General features: G+C 40.3%; 1 protein-coding gene across 2 annotated transcripts in view; it reads left to right on the top strand.

The window, feature by feature from the left end:
- The first annotated feature begins 1611 nt into the window (after nucleotides 1-1611).
- The window catches only part of ssh1a (slingshot protein phosphatase 1a), a 58648-nt gene continuing 40689 nt past the window's right edge, over nucleotides 1612-19570 (top strand). For both annotated transcript variants that reach the window (XM_053610770.1, XM_053610768.1), the window contains exons 1-2: nucleotides 1612-2025; nucleotides 9446-9483. In XM_053610770.1, the coding sequence (XP_053466745.1) occupies nucleotides 1954-2025; nucleotides 9446-9483 (110 nt within the window). In that variant the 5' untranslated portion in view covers nucleotides 1612-1953. The remainder of the gene's footprint in view (nucleotides 2026-9445; nucleotides 9484-19570) is intronic.

Below are 19570 nucleotides of genomic sequence, written 5' to 3'. Positions count from 1 at the left end.
GCCAAGAAGGTCCTCCTCATCGAGCTAACTGTCCCTTGGGAGGAAGGAACAGAAGCTGCCTTTGAGAGGAAGAAGCTGAAGTACTCTGATCTCATCGCTGAGTGTAAGGAGGCTGGCTGGAGAACCATCATCTACCTGGTGGAAGTGGGATGCCGTGGCTTTGTTGGAACATCAACTGTTCGACTCCTGATGGATATGGAAGTAACTGGAGCAAACCAGCAGAAGGCCCTGAAAGACCTGGCTGAAGACGCAGAGAAAAGCAGATTTTGGCTCTGGGTGAGGAGAAAAGAGAAGTGTTGGGATAGTAACACCTAACCCAAGGTGTGCAGGGGATATCAGGGAAATGTTCCTGCCACTGCTCTGCCATGAGGAGACATTCCAGGGTTAAAGAAGTGAAACTTTGTTGAGTGGTGGTACCCCACTGACGACCCTGAAGCTGACCTATGTCATATGGAACCAGTGACACTGAGCATGCATTAATGATGCAAGTGGGGCTTGTTACAACCTTAGTCACTGGGAAGGCCTGTATGGCTTTGGTTGTGTTAGGCAAACATGCCTGAGTGGTATTAGGTGCAACAGAAGGAAACCTTATGTAACCAGTGGCACTGGGCATGCATTAACGGTGCCAATAGGGCATGCTACAGCTGTAGTCACAGGGGAGGCCTGTATGGTATTGGTTGCGTTCAATGTTCTTCAGTGACCTTTGTGATGTGGTAGAACAGGAGATGCGCAGCTCGAAAGTACACCTGAAAAATCTGCAGAAATTGCGTGATGCAATCATGTCAGCATGGACCAGAATCTCAAAGGAATGTTTCCAACATCTTAGGGAATCCATGCCATGAGAAACTGAGGCTGTTTTGAGAGCACATCTGGGGGTAAAATCAGCTCACATGACTGTAACTGATAACCTGCATGAATAAACTGCCCTCTGGGTTAGAAAGAAATCAGCCCCAGTCCCAGACCACAGTTGCTGTTGCCAGTGGCATGTTAACCACAAGGCACGTTTGCCTTGCACCTCTGGGGATTGGGGTGCGATTCCTGCCTTCAGGGGTTTCCTCCCCCAGTCCAAAGACATGCGTTGTAGGCTGATTGGCCTTTCCAAATTGTCTGTAGTGTGTGAATGAGTGTGTGATTGTGCCCACCTCGTCCAGGGTGGCCTCCGCCTTGTGCCCTGAGTCCCCTGGGATAGGGTTCAGGATTCCCGTGACCCTGGGATAGAATAAGCGGTACAGAAAATGGATGGATGCACTTGCTTTCACAAAAATCCAAACTGTTTGTATTGACATGCACGTTAAGATGTTCACAGTAAACAATCTCGTGTATACATCTCACAGTGTTGTGTATTTGCACTTTATGTAGTCTGTTACGTGTTGCACCCATGCTCCTGGAAAAACAACATTCCGTTGTAATGTATACAGGCTATATAGAGGAATGACAGTAAAAATCCACTTGTAAATTGTATACCAGCCACCACTGATACTGTCATAGAAAAATATCTTAGTGTTAGTTTGCGACTGCCATTGTTAGTTGTAAACCCCTGACAGCCAATAGCATCACCATGATGTCTGCATTTTCTCACATGTCCTGATGCTGTAGTGTGTGTATGAGAGAGAGAGAGAGAGAGAGAGAGAGAGAGAGAGGGATCAGCCGCTCCTACACTCATCATGAACACTCTGTAGGAGTCAGATTCAGCCGCCGATTCCGATCCAGTTCAGAAACACTTTGTTATCTAAGGCGAATATTTCAGAAATTTTATGACATGTAAGAAGTTTAAGCGGCTCGTCTTTCCGACCAAAATCAGGCGAGGCTTCATGCAAAGCGCCACCGTGATCACATCCCAGCCGCCGGAGATGCCAAGAGCTGCTTGGGGCAATTTTTACCCGCAGTTAAAGACCTGAGCCGCCTTTCTGGACAGTTTTGGACTCGTTTTTGGATTATTAGAGGCTTTACAGCATGGCTTTGGTAACGCTGCAGCGATCTCCGACCCCGAGCACGGCCAGCGCCAGCACCGCCAACGCCGAGACGGTAAGCCGGGAAACAGGAACAGGAAAGGCAGGGTTTAGCGGGACGCGAGGATGTGTAGGAGGCCTGAGTGTGTGTGTGTGAGTGTGAGAGAGAGAGGGAGAGGGAAAGAGAGAGTGTATGTTTGTTTTTTCTGCCGGTCTGTCGCTTAGAACATGTGCTCATTAGATTTATTAGAAACGCACCGGGGTCAATACCAATAACAAAACAACAACAAGCTCAAAATCATCTGTTTGTAATAAAAGCCAGCTCGTTCTCTCTGGTTAATCATTGGCTAGCCAGCTAGCGTCTGCGTGTTAACAACACGTCGCTGTTAACTAAATGACTAAAACGACACTGAATCAGTTTTAGACTGCCCCTTTTAACGTTTCAGTAGTGGGGGAAAAACATATGAGCACGCTTATTATTTACTGTTCAGCCATCATATTTGTTATGGTGAATGAACTAGCCGGTAAGCTAGCACAGCGCCCTACCTGTCAGTCCTATCCGCTCACACACCTTAGCTAGCCGGCGTAATGATGGCGCAAACTGCTATTTTTATGCTCGTTGAAATATATTATAAAATAAATATTTCACATTGTCTAATGATCCACATGTTCAGAATTGACACCATATTTGTGATTTCGTGTTAAATAAAGGATGTGTGTTTGCATGCACGTAATATAGCAGGAAAGGCACGTTCGGATACACCTTTTATAAACAAAACAGGAGATGGAAAACATTTTATCTTTCTTTGTGGCTGTCTACTGACAAATTCAGGATCAAAACATATATGCAGTTCATATTTTCTTCAATAACTGAGTAAAGGCATGCCACAAATGTAATTTATTCTGTCGATAAGGCTATAGTATAATGGGTATATGAGCTGAAACCTTATGATCATTACATCTGAAGGAAAAATGAAACCATAATATAAAATATGCTGTAAAATATCAAAATATAGTATAAATTCTGAGGTAAAATCTAAATATAGTATAAAATCTGGTGGTAAAATCTAAATATTGTATCAAATCTGGGGTAAAATCAAAATATAGTATAAAATCTGTGGTAAAAGGTAAATATTGTATAAAATCTGGGGGTCAAATCAAGATATAGTATAAGATCTGGGGGTCAAATCAAGATATAGTATAAAATCTGGGGGTAAAATCATGATATAGTATAAAATCTTAGGGTTAAATCAAAATATAGTATAAAATTTGGGGGTAAAATCAGAATATCTGGTTGTCAAATCAAGATATAAAATCTGGGGGTAAAATCAAGATATGGTATAAAATCTGGGGGTAAAATCATGATATAGTATAAAATCTGGGGGTAAAATCAAGATATAGTATAACATCTAGGGGTAAAATCAAGATATAGTATAAAATCTGGGGGTAAAATCAAGATATAAAATCTGGGGGTAAAATCATGATATAGTATAAAATCTGGGGGTAAAATCAAGATATAGTATAACATCTAGGGGTAAAATCAAGATATAGTATAAAATCTGGGGGTAAAATCAAGATATAAAATCTGGGAGTAAAATCAAGATATAGTATAAAATCTAGGGGTAAAATCAAGATATAGTATAAAATCTGAGGGTTAAATCAAAATATATCATAAAATCTGGGGGTAAAATCAAAATATATCATAAAATCTGGGGGTAAAATCTGGAGGTAAAATCAAGATATAGTATAAAATCTGAGGGTTAAATCAAAATATATCATAAAATCTGGGGGTAAAATCAAGATATTATATACAATCTGGGGGTAAAATATTGTATAAAATCTGGGGATCAAATCAAGATATAGTATAAAACCTGGGGGTAAAATCATGATATAGTATAAACTCCCGGGGTAAAATCAAAACGTGGTATAAAATCTGGGGGTAAAATCAAAATATAGTATAAAATCTGGGGATCAAATCAAGATATAGTGTAAAATCAAGATATAGTATAAATTCCCGGGGTAAAATCAAAACATAGTGTAAAATCTAACTATAGTATGCCTAAATTTAAAACACTTTTTGTATAACTAGCAAATTTAATTCTTATTTACATTTGAAAATTACATGGATAGAGGAAGATATCGTATTACTGTGTTACTTTTATTTATTTTAATGTGTTGATGAATGCAGGCAGATTGGCGTGCGTTTTATTTATTTATCTGGATTTCACACACACACACACACACACACACACAAAAAAACATCATGACATGCTTTAGAATGTCATAATTTTTTAGCAGATAGATCAATTATAACAACAACAATACATGATTAATTTCAAGAACAAAATTTAGACATGAAGAGCTATTAAGAACAAGCCCAAGATGAGAAAATTAAACAAACAAACAAAAAAATCACATAAGTCTTTTGCTTCTATCTTGCCATCTTCACAGCAGAAATGTGCATGTAATGAAATTTCCCATAGATTATATAACTGTTAACTGTTGCCTTCTTCAACAGAACACCATCTTTCATTTCTAACCGCTTGTATTACAACATGAAATAGTTTATCAGTGTGAATAAATCTTAATACGAAGCTGGCGACTTGTTTGGGATTGTGTTTATTATCCTGCTTTGTAGGATTGTACACGTCTTGTAGGTGTATCAATAATTGCCTATATGATATTTTGTGATATTATGTTAAATAGACATGAAAATGTCTTAGCTGTTGAGTTTTATGATATATACTATACCTGATGATCAGGACATTTTGAAAGGTGACTTGTCAGAGCAGAAGGTTTGGTCATGTTACCACAACTATTTCATGTTATACACACATGCAAACCTTTTATTTGCTAGTACAATGACCCACTGACTTTAAATATCCACCTGACATTGTCCTGTGTAATGAACCATTAACCTCATACACACACATAATACACTGATGACACGTTGTCTCCTAAGGTTTGATTTGTAACACAACCTACGTCATGCCCTATAACAATGTGTTTCATCCATTTCTCATTCGATTAACTATAAACATGACACCGTTTAGCCTGTAACACAAATGATTCTCTGAGGAGTGCCCGGCATCCATTTGGGAAGAGATTAAAGCTGCACAGGCGCAAAACGGCTCAGGTTGCGTCTCAGTGGCATCACATGACCTTTTTAGAGAAGCGTGTCAACAGCGTCCATTCACCATTAGAGAGGACTCGAATACGGATGCAGTGCCCCATTGATATCAGTAACAAAGCAAGGGATTTGTTAATTAACAATGTTACATGTTGTGTATAGTAATTTTAAAAATCTTTCTATGACGTCATTGGGACATTTTGCTGCAGAATGTGAGTTTCATCAGTAGAGGGCACAAGCGACACACACTTACATCAAACTGCAGTGTAAACAAAGCCAGCAGACGCAATTTTACATTCGGAAGTCCTTCACGGATTTCATGGTCTCCAGTTATTATGTAAAATATTGCATTCATGAGTATGTCATGCTGGTTTCTACTTTCTGGTACTGGGCTGTAGTTTAAGGTGTGTAACAGGTTGTGCAAGAATCACTGATTGGGAATCACTGCTTCATTAGATCATCAGAAACAAATGTTCCATTTGGGCTCTATGGAAGATTATGTTGCTGCACTAATGACGTCATTATACCCTAAGCGACTCTAGTACTGTTTGGAGGGGGGTTACTCCCTCAAAATGAGTGACATGGTCTGTCCTTGGTGAGGGTGGGGCTGCTCCATCATCTTACTATTAACACACACACACACACAAACACACATTTGGATTTTGCAGAGTAACCCATCCAATAGAGGGACACAGCTGCAGTGATGTCATCTCTTCACACCATTTTAGAGAGAGAGAGAGAGAAAGAGAGAGAGAGAGAGAGTTGGGGATGAATAGAGAGGTTGCAAAGTATTCAAGGAATGGATGGAGCATCAGAAAGGGAAAATTAAGAAAACATGAAGATTATATGAGAGACAGCTGGGTGATATAACGATGTAATATTGATATTATGGTAAATGATAAACCACTTGAAGCATCCGTTGTGTTGAACTATTTCAATTGCTTTTGTTTGATTTGTTCATTGCAAACAGCTGAAATTCTGTAAATTTTGACAATAAACCTGATTTGCAATAGGGGTTGAATCATTTTTATTCCAACTGTATACTTCTGAATGTTACAAAACACTGACACTGGAGACTCCTTCCAAAGATGCTAATGATAAACGTCTACTTACAGCAAACCTCACTTTAACAATGATTACACACATTTTGAAACTGTTTATGAGGAGTGTCTGCCATACAAGTCCATAATGTATTAGAATATGCAATAGAACTGTTATAGAAAATTAATCAACACCCTCTGTTTAGTCAGAATCGAGCATTCAGATGCATTGTGGTACACAATAATTTGTTATTGTAAGTAAATTTTAATTGTCACCACCCCTTCAGTCCATTCAGACAGTTGTCCTCTAAGCTGTCTTATTTCGTCCAAATTTGAAGACAGCTATGTATGTATCCCTCTCAGCAAAGTCAATACCATAACTGGTTATATTCGAACTGAACCAGACTCGACCGTTTGTGAGTACAGTGCTGTGAAAAAGTATTTGCCCCATCCTGAGTTCTGTTTTTGCATATATCTCATAATAAATTGTTTCAGAAATGAAAACAAAATCTAAGATAAAACAAAGGAAACCTGAGTAAACACAAAATACAGTTTCTAAATGATACTGTTATTTATAGATGCAAAATAGTTATCCAATACCAACTGGGCCTGTATGAAAATGTATTTGCCCCTGTAGTTACTAATTCTCCAAATCTATGAAACTGCATTTATAATGGGGTTCAGCTGGACTAGACACAACCAGGCCTGATTACTGTAAACCCTGTTCAATCACATCAACACTTAAATAGAACTTTTTCAACAGCATGAAGTTGGGTAAACACACTATGTCAAAGTTGAAAGAAATTCCAGAAATGTTGATGAAGAAGGTGATTGAAATGCATCAGGCTGGGAAGGGTTTCAAAGCTATTTAAAAGGCTGTGGGACTCCAAAGAACCAAGTACAACACCAAAGGACATACAGGTCTCTCTTGCATCAGTAAAGGTCACTGTTCATGACTCGACTATCATACAGGCACTGGGCAAAAATGGCATCCATGGCAGAGTAGTGAGGTGAAAACCACTGCTAACCTAGAAGAACATTAAGACTAGTCTGAATTTTCTGAAAATTCTGAACAGTCAAGCATGGTGGTGGTGGAAATGTGCTGGTGTGGGGATGCTTTGCTGCTTCAGCGCCTTTGTGCTGGAATAATTGAGGAAAACATGACTTCTTCTTTCTACCATAAAATCGTAAAGGAGAATGTCCGGTCTTCATTTCCTATGTTGAAACTCAAGGGCAACTGGATTATGCAGTAAGAAAATGATTCAAAGCATTGCTACACAGTCATATTTGTGTTTGTAGATTGTTAGAAATATAGCTAATTCATGTAAGATGACCAGACTGTGTATAAAGCTTGTTAGATAGCTTTCCATAGCTACATTGGTTAGATTGCATGAACCAAACCTTTTTACAAATGCTTAACATGAAACTAAAGTTTAAAAATTATACTTATGCAGTGTGACCTACTTTGTAAGTAAAATTATGTATTTGGGACGGGAACAATGTAAGGTGGTTCTATGGTTTTATACACAGCATTTGATTGGCTGTTGACAACAAAACATGAAGTCAGATGTAGAAAATAGCCATGTGCGAAGGACTATTTATCTCCAACAACACCATTGTCACACACATTAGAGGAGGGGTCGACAGCAATCCTGCAAGTGTTGCTGCTTAGTAGTCAGTATAGTGCTACTGAAGTGTGAGCTGACTCTGCATTTCCTGTTCCATGAGAGCTGGGTGTGGGGGAGGGAAAGGTGAAACATAATGATTATTATTATTTTTTTTAAAAACCTTCCTGGGGGTACACTTTGAGGTGATCAAAAATAAGAAGCCATTTACAGGTAGTGAGGAAGATTACAGACAAGGAAGAATTTTGTCTTTTAAGTGATTAGTCCAGATGTTATGACCAGATGTGCAGTCTGAAGGTCAGTTTTGATTTCTCTTTAAGCTGAGAATTAGTCACAGAATGTGAGTCAACAAATTATGTTACCAAAAGGTTTGGCAATTATTATAACGTTAGAATTTAACCTTGGCACATGCCTGTAAGATATGATTTATTATCTTTAGGTCATTTATTACCAAGGTCCTCCTTAAGGCCAGTGGTGTTTCAGCTTGTAGACAGAGTTAGACGGAAAGCTGCATTGTGTGAAAGTGTCTCCTGAGGGCAGTTTCGGGCTAAACTGAGTCGTTTCCTCTTCAGGTGTGGGACGGCTGTTCCTAGTCGGACTACCTGGGTTTCTTATTGTTCCCCGTTGTGGTTTGTAACCTAATCACCAGTGTTCTGCCCTCCCCACACAATGAGGAACTATTTTTAAAGCATTTATTGTTATGATGAAACCTTGTTTGTGTGGTCAGGAACCATGTTCTCTTCCCTGCCCCTTTCCATTTCTGCCCTCAGAAAGAGGAATAGGAGCTGCAGACTTCCCTGCAGTATAGGTTTACACTGTTATAAGTTAATCAGATAAGTTTTATGCTATTCTAGTAGTAATTTATTTAAAGTAAAAGTAGTGATCAAGAAAAAAGTAAGAATAAATAAGGTATCTAGTGAAAAATTACTTGATTTACAAATGATTTTTATAAGTCAACAGTAGGATTGGGATGACTGATGATAGTGTCGGGAAATGTCGATAGATTCCATCATGTCAGGTGATTTACATCTGGTGGAAAACATGGTGTCTGTAGCTTTAAGATAGACACAAATAAAGTGTGTTGTGTCTCATAAAATGTGTTTCCTTTTCGCCCGTATTGCAGAAAACATGAAGCAAATCTGAGATGGTCAGTCGGGAGGCCTCCGGTGATTTCACATTAATTGCCCCCTCAGCGTGTCAGAGGCAATATATTAACATATATAACATAGAACTTAAAATATATACAATAATGGTATTAGTCAGTGCGTCAGTTCCTTCTGTCATGTTTCTCAAGCTTTCAGGACAATTATGATATTTCCTTCACATGCAATGTTACCTTCAAATTTGTTCTAAGGAATCAACCTTAGATGTTGATGTCGCCCTGCAACGTCCTGGAATGCAGAAGTGCTTTAAAGTGTCCACGATAACACATATCTTGTAATTATCAGCACATTCCTAGTTTGGCACCAGTTTTATCTGAGACCATATGATCAGATATACATTTGGATTCACCTGCTTGTGTACTTTATGTTTTTGTTCATGCATTCAGGCAGATTTCTTGAGACACGAACTGGTGATTCATCATGTCATTTTATGAGACACGTTGTGTCCTTTCCTGTTTCATAAACACGGATTAATGGCTGTGTTTTTCCTCATTATGAATCTTTAAATTGTATTTCTATTTCTGTCTTTCTGATTCAGGATTTTGGGAGTGAGGATGACCGAAGGCTGAATCAGAGGTAAGACATCTGAATGTCTTGTATGTGAATATTGTGTTCAGGTAAAGTCCCCAAGTGGAAGAAGCTACAGTTTATTATAATACTGATAATTTCTTTAATTTACCCTTTATGGACACACACATCCATGATTCTCCTTCATTAAACCTGTAGCTGTCATGTTCATAATGACGACGGTTTGTTCATCCTTCATAAGAAGTTTTATACTTTCCAGAAATCACTGTAATCACAGTGAGAGGGGTTCAGGTACAGGTGAGGGTCCGAGTGCACCGCATTGGACAGTCTCTCATCAAACGCACTCAATTCTTTAGCAATCCTAGCGCCTTTAAATTTACTCCAACGTGGCATTTAGACATGTCTGTTACAGAAAACTACCTTCTTTCTCACTTTCATCTAATGTCACCTTCTCTTTGGAGTCCCACATGTAGGTGTATGTGCAGTTACCGATATCAGGTGGCTTATTTACCATGTTTTACTGACTACAGAAGTTTTTCTTTTCGTGACATTATACAGTGCGTTGTATTTTTTTGTACTAGCCAAATTGTTGTCTGTTTGTTTTTATAATGCACAGAGTGACTACAGGAAATGAAATCATGCAATTTGTGCACTTTATAGTACAAGTTAACAAACTGTAGTCTTTCCTTCAATCCAGTGACTTTTGACTTTGTAATTTTAAAAAAAATCTGAAGAAGTTCCCATTTTTAATCTTTCTGTCACAAATAGGATATGTTTAACTATCAGAATTAGATAGTGGTCCAGCTCAGGCCATTAAATCCTAATAGTTATGGGCAAATTGTTCACACACGAAGTATCGCAAATGTCCACCCTGTTACGGGACAGATGTATAACTATTAGAAATGTTTTTAATGCATGTTTATGACCGTGTTCACATTTTCTATTAAATCAAGCATCCCCCTACTAAACCATACTAATTTATGCTCATCAAAGTTATTTTAAACAATAATTATGTAGGAAAATGCATTTTCTCTATAATAATGGCAAGCCATTTGCACCATATTTTTCTATAATAACCGTAAATATAATTAGAATTTGGTTACAGTATTTAGAATGTGTTGTTGACTGATACTTCATAGGTTTATGTTAACATGCAGAGAGAGTATATTTAGTGATATTGTTAAATTATAATTAAATATTTAATACGTAACAGGGTGGACATCACAGTAATAACTCATCAAATATTTTATCAAAGAAAGGCATTTTATTAACATAAAAATGCAAATAGGAACACAGATCAAACATGGAAATATAGAGACCCCTATAACTTTGAATTAATACTTTTTAATTTCATTAACATTAATATAATGTAGTATAGTAATATATTAATATACTATTATATATTAAGTATATATGTATAATGTACTATTCTATTTTACAAATTCAATCAATACAGTCAATTATCTATCAACCTTAAAGCATAGTGATCATAAGGACTCCTTTATATCATCTGTTTAATTTCATTTCATTTAATGAATCTTAACAGTTCTAACAGTTGCATAGTGCTCAGTATAATCTTCCAAGTCCTTGTTCTGCCTCACTCTTTAGCTATGTGCTCCTCTATGAACCTCCAGACTGATCTTTTGACCTGGACAGGCCTTTTGTTTAATGCATGTGGCTCTGGGATAAGGCATAGAATCTGGTCATCAGCATACCAGTTAATGTCATTGCGTGGGCTTGGCCAGAAGAATTTATTAATTCCATTTCTGTGCATGCATTTCACGTTCACATTTGACACTGGTGCATAATAACCTGTGAAAATGAGCCATACCCAGGAGTCATACTGCAAACTCAGGAGAACAATGTGTTGTGAGTCTATTACTTCTGGCCGCCATGGAGTTGGGTCAGTGACAGCTGTCTCTTCATTGGCAGTTGTAGTGCTTCTTTCTTCTCCCAGGATCTTTAAGGTCACGACATGGACAATCCAAAACACCTTCAGCTGCTTTACAAAGGCAAGTTATGTCCCATATACTTGATGCATCTTCGTTGTCCCCTTCACTGCTACTAAAGGAGGTGCTTCCAGCATTTCCTCAACCTTTTTCTCAACTTCATTCTCCTCAACAAAGAACAGTTTTGCAGATGAATCTAACCCCTTCAGTTTCTGGAACATGGCTTCTGCATTAGGGATATCTTCTACAAGCCTGACTAACTTGACAGCTGACATTTCCAGTGTCCCACCAACACCATCGGGGCACCTTTGTGTGGCTGGCTTCAAAGAAATGCCAAATAATATATTTGAAGCCTTTCTTGTATAGCTCTTTGGAGAGGAGGAAGAAGTTACCCTTTTGTTTGTATTGCGTAGCAGGACCATCACTGAAGAGATGAAGGCGGTTGATAAGTGGATAGTTCTCCTTAACCATGTCTAGAATAGGGTCAAGTTGGGCCCAGATAGCTTGAGGATCATGCCTTCTGGAAGGTGAGATGGAGAAGAAAGGGACTGGAGACTGATCTGCTGCAGTGTATAGTACCCCAGTGTGCAGGGTTGCCTATTGATGCGAGCCACCAAAATGGACAGACTGAATTTCTTGTGAATATTTAATAAAAGTGTAATTTTCACTAAAACTACATGAATCAAGCATTCATTGCTTCCCAGATTTTCATCACTGTTGTCTTTACAGTGATGGTTGTACTCTTCCCAGGCACTTTGTCTTCCATTGACCACTGGGTAAGGGCTATCTCTGTATTAGAAGGGGGTTTCAACATGGCATGTGTTATGTAAATGCACCCTTTACACTCACCGTATGCACATAGTTTTGATTTTTGGTGGCACATTGTTGCATCAACAATTTCCTCAGGATTTTTTTGAAGCCGACAGCCCATTTATGTACAGGCCATGAATTGCAAGTTTTCGTGAGTTTTACGTTGTCAGGCTTCTTGATCAACCTAAAATGGCCAAAGGGAACAGAAAAAGGAATAAGAGACGTGACTCTGATGTTCAGTAAATTCTGTAGTTTGTCAGTCTGCAGGTATTTTTGCTTTTTTCTTGTTTCATGTAAATTTGTTTTCATCCTGCTGTCATTCAGCTCACATCATCCCTTATGAAGAAGGCATCCACTTTGTCCACAGCAGTAGATCTTTTCCCCTTCTTTCTCATAAAGGAACATGGTTCTTCATCTATTTTCTGCCAACGCTTCTTTGAGAAACCCAGAGCTTCTTGGGAAAATTTTTGCAGGCGGTACTTTTTAATTATTTTTCCAGTTACAGTTTTGGCAATGATCTGCCTTTCTTTTTTCTTGATTAGAAGAATTACATGTGTAGTCAGTTCGTTAATTATTATTAAAAAGTTTGAAATATTTTGGATTTTGTAAGTTCTATTTCTAACTGAATGTGATTGATAATGGTTGGGGATCCATTATGTTAGCCTATATACAAAGCTTTCCCCTGATCCGTTTGTCTCTCCTTCTTTGGTATTATAACAGCTAGAGGTCGACCGATTGATCGTTTTTTGCTGATTAACACTGATCATTTTCCCCGGTTGGGTCCGTTGCGGGAGCGGTTGAGAAGAGTACGCTGTCGTCTTACTGTACAAGTCTCTAGAGGCCAAATAAAAACTATCTCTGACAAATTTTGTTGTGTTATTTGAAATGTTTTTTTGATTCATTTTGGACAGCTCTATTTTTATTTGTTATTTGGAGTGCCATGTTTTGTTTCAGTTTGGATGTATATTTTTTATTTACTTTAATATTTATTAATAGCTAATATATATTAATATTTATATATTATTTCATTTTTTAAAAGTACAGTACATTTTCATGGAACAGTCAGTACTGTTTATTTTTGTAATAAGGTTTTTATTGTTTTACTTTGAGTGTTATGTTTTCATTCAGTATTGATTTTTAAAACGGTCGATTAATCGGTTATCGGCAGGTTCTGCCCAACTTATTTATCTGTATCGGTAAAATCCACCATTGGTCGACCTCTAATAACAGCTCTTCAGTGGAACTTGGTTTCAACTGGGTTGATCTCTACACACTATTACAAGAGACTGTTATCGCATGACTTGTGTGGTTGCAGGTCAGAATTCACATGAGTTCATGATTGTGCACCGTTTTGTCTTGTAAATGTCACACTGGATACCATTTTAAAATGGTAGAAAATATTCCACTGCAGTGAATGTGAGGGAACTAGGGCATATGAGAACGATAAGCCATTGCTTAGAGACTCTCAAACAAGTTCCCGTGTCCTCTGGGAGAGCACTAGTCAAAGTCAGCGCTCCAAAAAAAAATGTCCTTTCAGAACCTGAATGTGGGTCAGTGACATAAACATTCTTAAGTTTTGCAGTTTGCTGGTGCAGTTTGAAGTACACAATATAATTTACTGATGTATCCTGTCTGAAAATAGGACATTAAAAACAGGCTTACATGTGAAAGATGGGTATGGGGATGACACTGATGTTCTGAGCAGATTTGGGTACTGTTCACTCATTTGTGTTTGGTAGTGTATCACTAGCAGCACAGTACTATCAGTACATCTCAGATCACTGGTTGGACTGCCGGAGGAAGTGATAGCCTGTAGAGGTTGTTGGGGGCAGTGGTGGCTTGGCGGTTAAGGCTCTGGTTTACTGATCGGAAGTTCGGGGGTTCAAGCCCCAGCACTGCCAAGCTGCCACTGTGATCATTGAGCAAGGCCCTTAACTCTGCACTCTCTGCTCTACGGGCGCCGTATCATGGCTGACCCTGTGCTCTAACCCCAGCTTCCTGGCATGCTGCGAATGTGGATGCGGATGTGCGAAGAAAAGAATTTCACTGTGCATATGTATATGTAATAAATAAAGACTTTATCATTATCATTATAGGTCAATTGCCATGGCCGAGGACAGATTCCTGGGGAGGAAGTGTGTATTATGTTGCTAGCATTCCCTGGGGATTGTACAACATGGGGATTGTATTATTCAGGACATAATTCAGGACGATCTCCTCAACCCAGGGTTCAGCAAGTGACGTCAAATCAACGTGGCTGCGCATAGCAGCACACAGTAGCACTCCTTATCTTTAAATTCGTTGTACTGCATATGCAAGTGTTTGCTTTAGATCAGTCATCATGTAGACATACTCACAACAGTAACTCTGTAATTCCACAGACGTTCTAACTTCCCATTTCCGAGGTAAGTCGAATGTATTTAGAATGAGTAAATGAGCACAGCATAGCAGTATTAGTATTGATGCATCCCTCAATCAGCATAGCACATGTCTTTATTTCTCATTCTTTATTTTATTTCCTGATTTTATTTGATTTATTTTCCACCATAGCTGCCTATGCTAATGTTTCCACCAGTTCTGGAAGGTGAGGGAGAAATAATTATCAGCCATAATGAAGTTTCTTGGAAGCAGAAGACCACCTACAGATTCCTCTTCTCCTATCTGCGGCTCCTTATTGTGCCATAATGTCCTGTTATTGACCATAAAATAAGGTCATCCGGAAAGCAAAAGGAGGATTGTTCTCTCTGAGCACTACACACCCCTGTACTTCTCTTTCTTTCCATCTTTCTCATTTCTCTCATGGGTCAGAAAATCACTGCTTTTTTTTTGTCCACTTTTCTCAAAAACAGGATGTTGGAAAAGAGGTCAGCGATTCTTGCGCTGGTGAGGCTCAGGACAAAGCCAGCAGTGTCTGGCTCTGTGTCCTCTATGGCTCTGGAATAGGGTTTGGTGTAGAGTTGTTAGGGTGTCACAGTTTCTCATTTAGACATGGTGTATTAGTGGATTACCTCACTAATGACTTTTTCAGAATACTGATTCAAATGCATTTATTTTTTTAATATATTTTTTTTTGTTCAGTCCGCCGATTTTCCTTTTGCAGTCATAAAGTGATAAATACTGAGATTTTATGACGTTCTCAAAATGATCTTTCTAACGTTCTTTTTGGATTGGGAGGTGGGTAAATGTAATTATTACCAAATATTTTAGTCCCGTCCAAATCCAGCATGTCGGTTATTTTTACGGACCGAGTGTGAGAATTGTACTTCTATATGTTGATGAAAGACCAGCACCCAACGTCAGTATGACTGCATGACGATAAACGTACAAATTTGAAGGTGGATTTAATTTCATACGGTAAAGGCGTAAGAAATCGTATGAATGTGAACCCTGACCAATTTGTGAACCAATTTGTGATTAGTTTGTGTTTCCAATCTGATCTTCAGATGTCTCTACCTGTATCTTCTATTGTTTGTTCCAGTTTTTGATTTTGCTCCAGATTTTGATCGATTGATTGATTGATGTGCAGTTAGTAAACTGTGTTAACAGCCAAATTCCGCTTGGTTAATACAATTGGCTCATATGCATGCCTGCAGAACTAGAGCTGTGCATGGCTGGTCCTGACCTGCCCTCTGCTGATCTCATCGATCCCTGAAGGTACAGCTTGGAATTACACAATGATAAAAATGGTTGAACCCTCACGAATTCCATTGTGCTTACATAAGCTGAAATGTAAAGTGGAATAATTAGATTATTGTAAAAAAGTCACAGGACACTGTGTTCTGAAGGTAAGGTTGGTATCGAGAAAACTGAAGACTGACTGAAGACTGAAGCCTGAAGGTAGTTACACAAGAACTTTTCATTTTTGCAAAATACAGTGTCGGACGGCATGTACAAACGACTGTGTTGTATTGTTACTTTACGAGATTTTACTAGAACCAATGTTGAGACCCCAGATATTGACAGGTTTTTATCCTTCAATAGTCAAACTCCCACACTGATATTTGCCCTGAATAAAACGCCACACACTTTTATGATGTTGTAAAATCCAGTCCAGTGAACCTGACTCTCAGGAACCGGAATCTCACAGAATTTCAGGAACGAATGTTCAAAACGAATACAGGAGGTAACAGTTCAGCTTGGCTGCCTTTGGTTATTGGATATTGAGCAGTAAGTATTTTACATGTTTAATATTTTAGATCAGGGCAGCAGCGACTAGGGGTGTTAATGTTGGACATTTTCACCATGTGATAACCTAGTCTACAAATATCACAGTTTCAAGGTATCTCAGTATTTAATAACCCATTTTAAAACATTAAAGGATAGAAACAATGGGTGAAATTCAACGTATGATTTGCGCCATTGGTTGCTTGATCACTGTCAGTCACACATCTAGGCCAAAAATGTATAAAGTTCAATGTATAGTTGATTGAGCCTCTCATCTCTATCAAATTCTATATTAAAATGAAGTGCATATATGGAGTTGTGAATTTATACAGGGATCAACTCATCCCATGAGAATTGATCGTAATTACTACCAATATGCTCTGGCAGCATTACTTAATCAACATACGCGATATGGCCAAAAGTTTGTGGACACCTGACCATCATACCTATATGTTGTTGTTGAACGTCCCATTACAGATTTGCTGTTATAAGAACCTCCACTCTTCTGGGAAGGCTTTCCACTAGATTTTGGAGCATGGCTGTAGGGATTTGTGTCCATTCAGTCTCATGAGCATTAGTGAGGTCAAACACTGACATAATGTGAGGAGGTCTGGGGTGCAGTCAGTGTTCCAGTTCATCCCAAAGGTGTTCAGTGGGGTTGAGGTCAGCGCTCTGTGCAGGACACTCGAGTTCTTTCACTCCAACCTTGTCAAGCCATGTCTTCATGGTGCTCACTTTGTGCACAGAGTTCGGGCCTCTTAGTTCCAGTGAAGGGAAATTGTAATGTTACAATACAGCATCCGGCGCGATGACCCTGTTTCTCCCTTGATGACAGTGCTGGAGCAAAGCCGAAAGGTCGTCCAGCGCCCGATGCAAAATGGGATACTCGACGCCAATACGATCACACGAATTGGAACCTGGAACGTGCGAACGTTGTACCAGTGTGGGAGACTGGAGCAGCTTCTGCACGAATTCGACAATTACCGGCTTGACATTCTTGGTGTCAGCGAAATGAGGTGGACGGGTAATGGAAAAATGATAAGCGACGGGAAGATCGTCCTGTATTCGGGAGCCAAAGAACATCATGTGCACGGCGTCGGGATGGTCCTGAGCAAAACCGCGGCACAGGCACTCGTTGGATGGAAACCGATCAGTGATCGCATAATTACCGCCCGATTTCAGTCTCGCCATGCTAAAATTACTGTTATTCAAGTCTACGCACCGACAAATGAGGCAGATGATGAAGAGAAGGACGCCTTCTACGACCAGCTGCAAGACACAATCGCGGTTATCCCCAACCATGACATAAAGATCCTCCTTGGCGACATGAATGCGCAACTCAGTAGCGACCGGCAGGGCTGGGAAAACGTGATCGGACCTCATGGATCGGCAGCAGTAACGAGCGATAATGGAGAGCGTCTCCTATCCCTATGCAATCTTAACAACCTTTGCATCGGGAATACATATTTCATTCACAAACGGATTCACAAAAAGACGTGGCGGTCACCAGATGGGGCCACTCACAATGAAATCGACTATGTATGCATCCATCGACGGTGGCGCTCGGCTTTACGTGACGTACGGGTTTTTCGCGGCGCCGACGTCGGATCTGATCACCACTTGCTTGTGACTTCAATCCGACTAAAATTGAAAAGAGTGGCCGGACGCAACACCGTTCAGTCATTTGCCTCCGAGAAATTGAAGGACCGCGTGAACGCCGAGCACTTCCACATTGAACTCGCTAATCGATTCCAGATTCTTGACAACTCGGCCAGCATCGAAGAACAATGGGCACAGATCAAGGATGCTGCCATAGAGACGGCAGAGAGAACGATTGGTCGACGGCGTGGAATGCAGCGAGAACAGTGGATTCAGGACCGGACATGGTCGTTGCTCGATGAAAGACGGGTCAAGAAACGTCAGCGCGATCAAGCAAAGACCGAAGAGGAGCGAAATGAAGCATCGCAGGCGTACCGAGAACTCGACCGCAGGGTCAAGAGGAGTTGCCGAGCAGACAAGAAGGAGCACTGAAGCACAACTGGCTGCGGACCAGGGTGACAGCAGGACTCTTTTTCGTGTGGTCAGAGATCTCACTCGGGCCCGAAGCGGTTCCACTGGGCCGATAAGGGATACAACCGGCAGGATGCTAGTTAGCAAAGAAGAGCAGGACGTGCGTTGGGTGGAACATTTCAAAGACACCCTAAACCAGCCGGCTCCCGTAGCCACGCACGACTTTACAGTCTTTCCTCCTCCCTGTGAGCTGGAAGTGGACATGAGCGACATCATGGATGCTGAGGTCGCTGCAGCGATTCGTCATCTGAAAAACAACAAAGCACCTGGTCTTGACCAAATCTCGGCAGAAATGCTGAAAGCGGGTGGTGATGAAGTTGTACGGGTGCTCACTACGCTGCTCAATGACTGCTGGCACATGGAACGTGTCCCAAATGACTGGAGACAGGGTGTCATCGTCAAATTACCTAAGAAAGGTAATCTCGCAGACTGTGACAATTGGAGAGGCATCACCCTTCTGTCTGTTCCAGGCAAGGTATTTTGTCTCGTCCTCCTCAAACGGATACTGCGAGCAGTCGATCAGGCTCTACGGGACGAACAGGCCGGGTTTAGAAGCGGTCGGTCGTGCACTGAACAAATCTTTGCTCTTCGAAACATCATTGAACAAAGCTCCGAATATCAGAAACCGCTCTTGGTCAACTTTATAGACTTTAAGAAGGCGTTTGACAGCGTCCACCGGAAATCGCTTTGGAACATCGCACGGCTATATGGCATTCCACAGCGGTTTATCGCCATTTTCCAGAACTTATATCAGGATTCTAGCTGTTGCATCCGGACGGACACAGGTCATACTGCCTTTTTCACCATCGAGACTGGAGTCAGACAGGGCTGCATTCTTTCACCATTCTTTTTCCTCATGATGATGGACTTCGTCATGCGACGAGCACTAACACAGCCAGCGTCTGGAATTCCGTGGACAGGCCAGGGACGCCTGACCGACCTGGAATTCGCCGACGATATTGTGCTATTGGCGCAGAATGGGAAAGTCTTACAGGAGATGACCACTAGCCTGGAGCACGAAGCAGCCAAAGTTGGGTTACGGATCAGCACTGACGAGACCAACGTCATGGCCGTCGGCCGGATGACGCCGGTGCGGATCACGGTGAGCAACCAGCTGATCGAAGAAGTCAAACAGTTCACCT

The sequence above is a fragment of the Ictalurus furcatus genome, chromosome 22 (assembly GCF_023375685.1).
Source record: "Ictalurus furcatus strain D&B chromosome 22, Billie_1.0, whole genome shotgun sequence".
In the NCBI taxonomy this organism is placed as follows: Eukaryota; Metazoa; Chordata; class Actinopteri; order Siluriformes; family Ictaluridae; genus Ictalurus; species Ictalurus furcatus.
The sequence above is the reverse complement of the archived record's forward strand: the minus strand, read 5'-3'. Positions and strand labels throughout refer to the sequence as shown.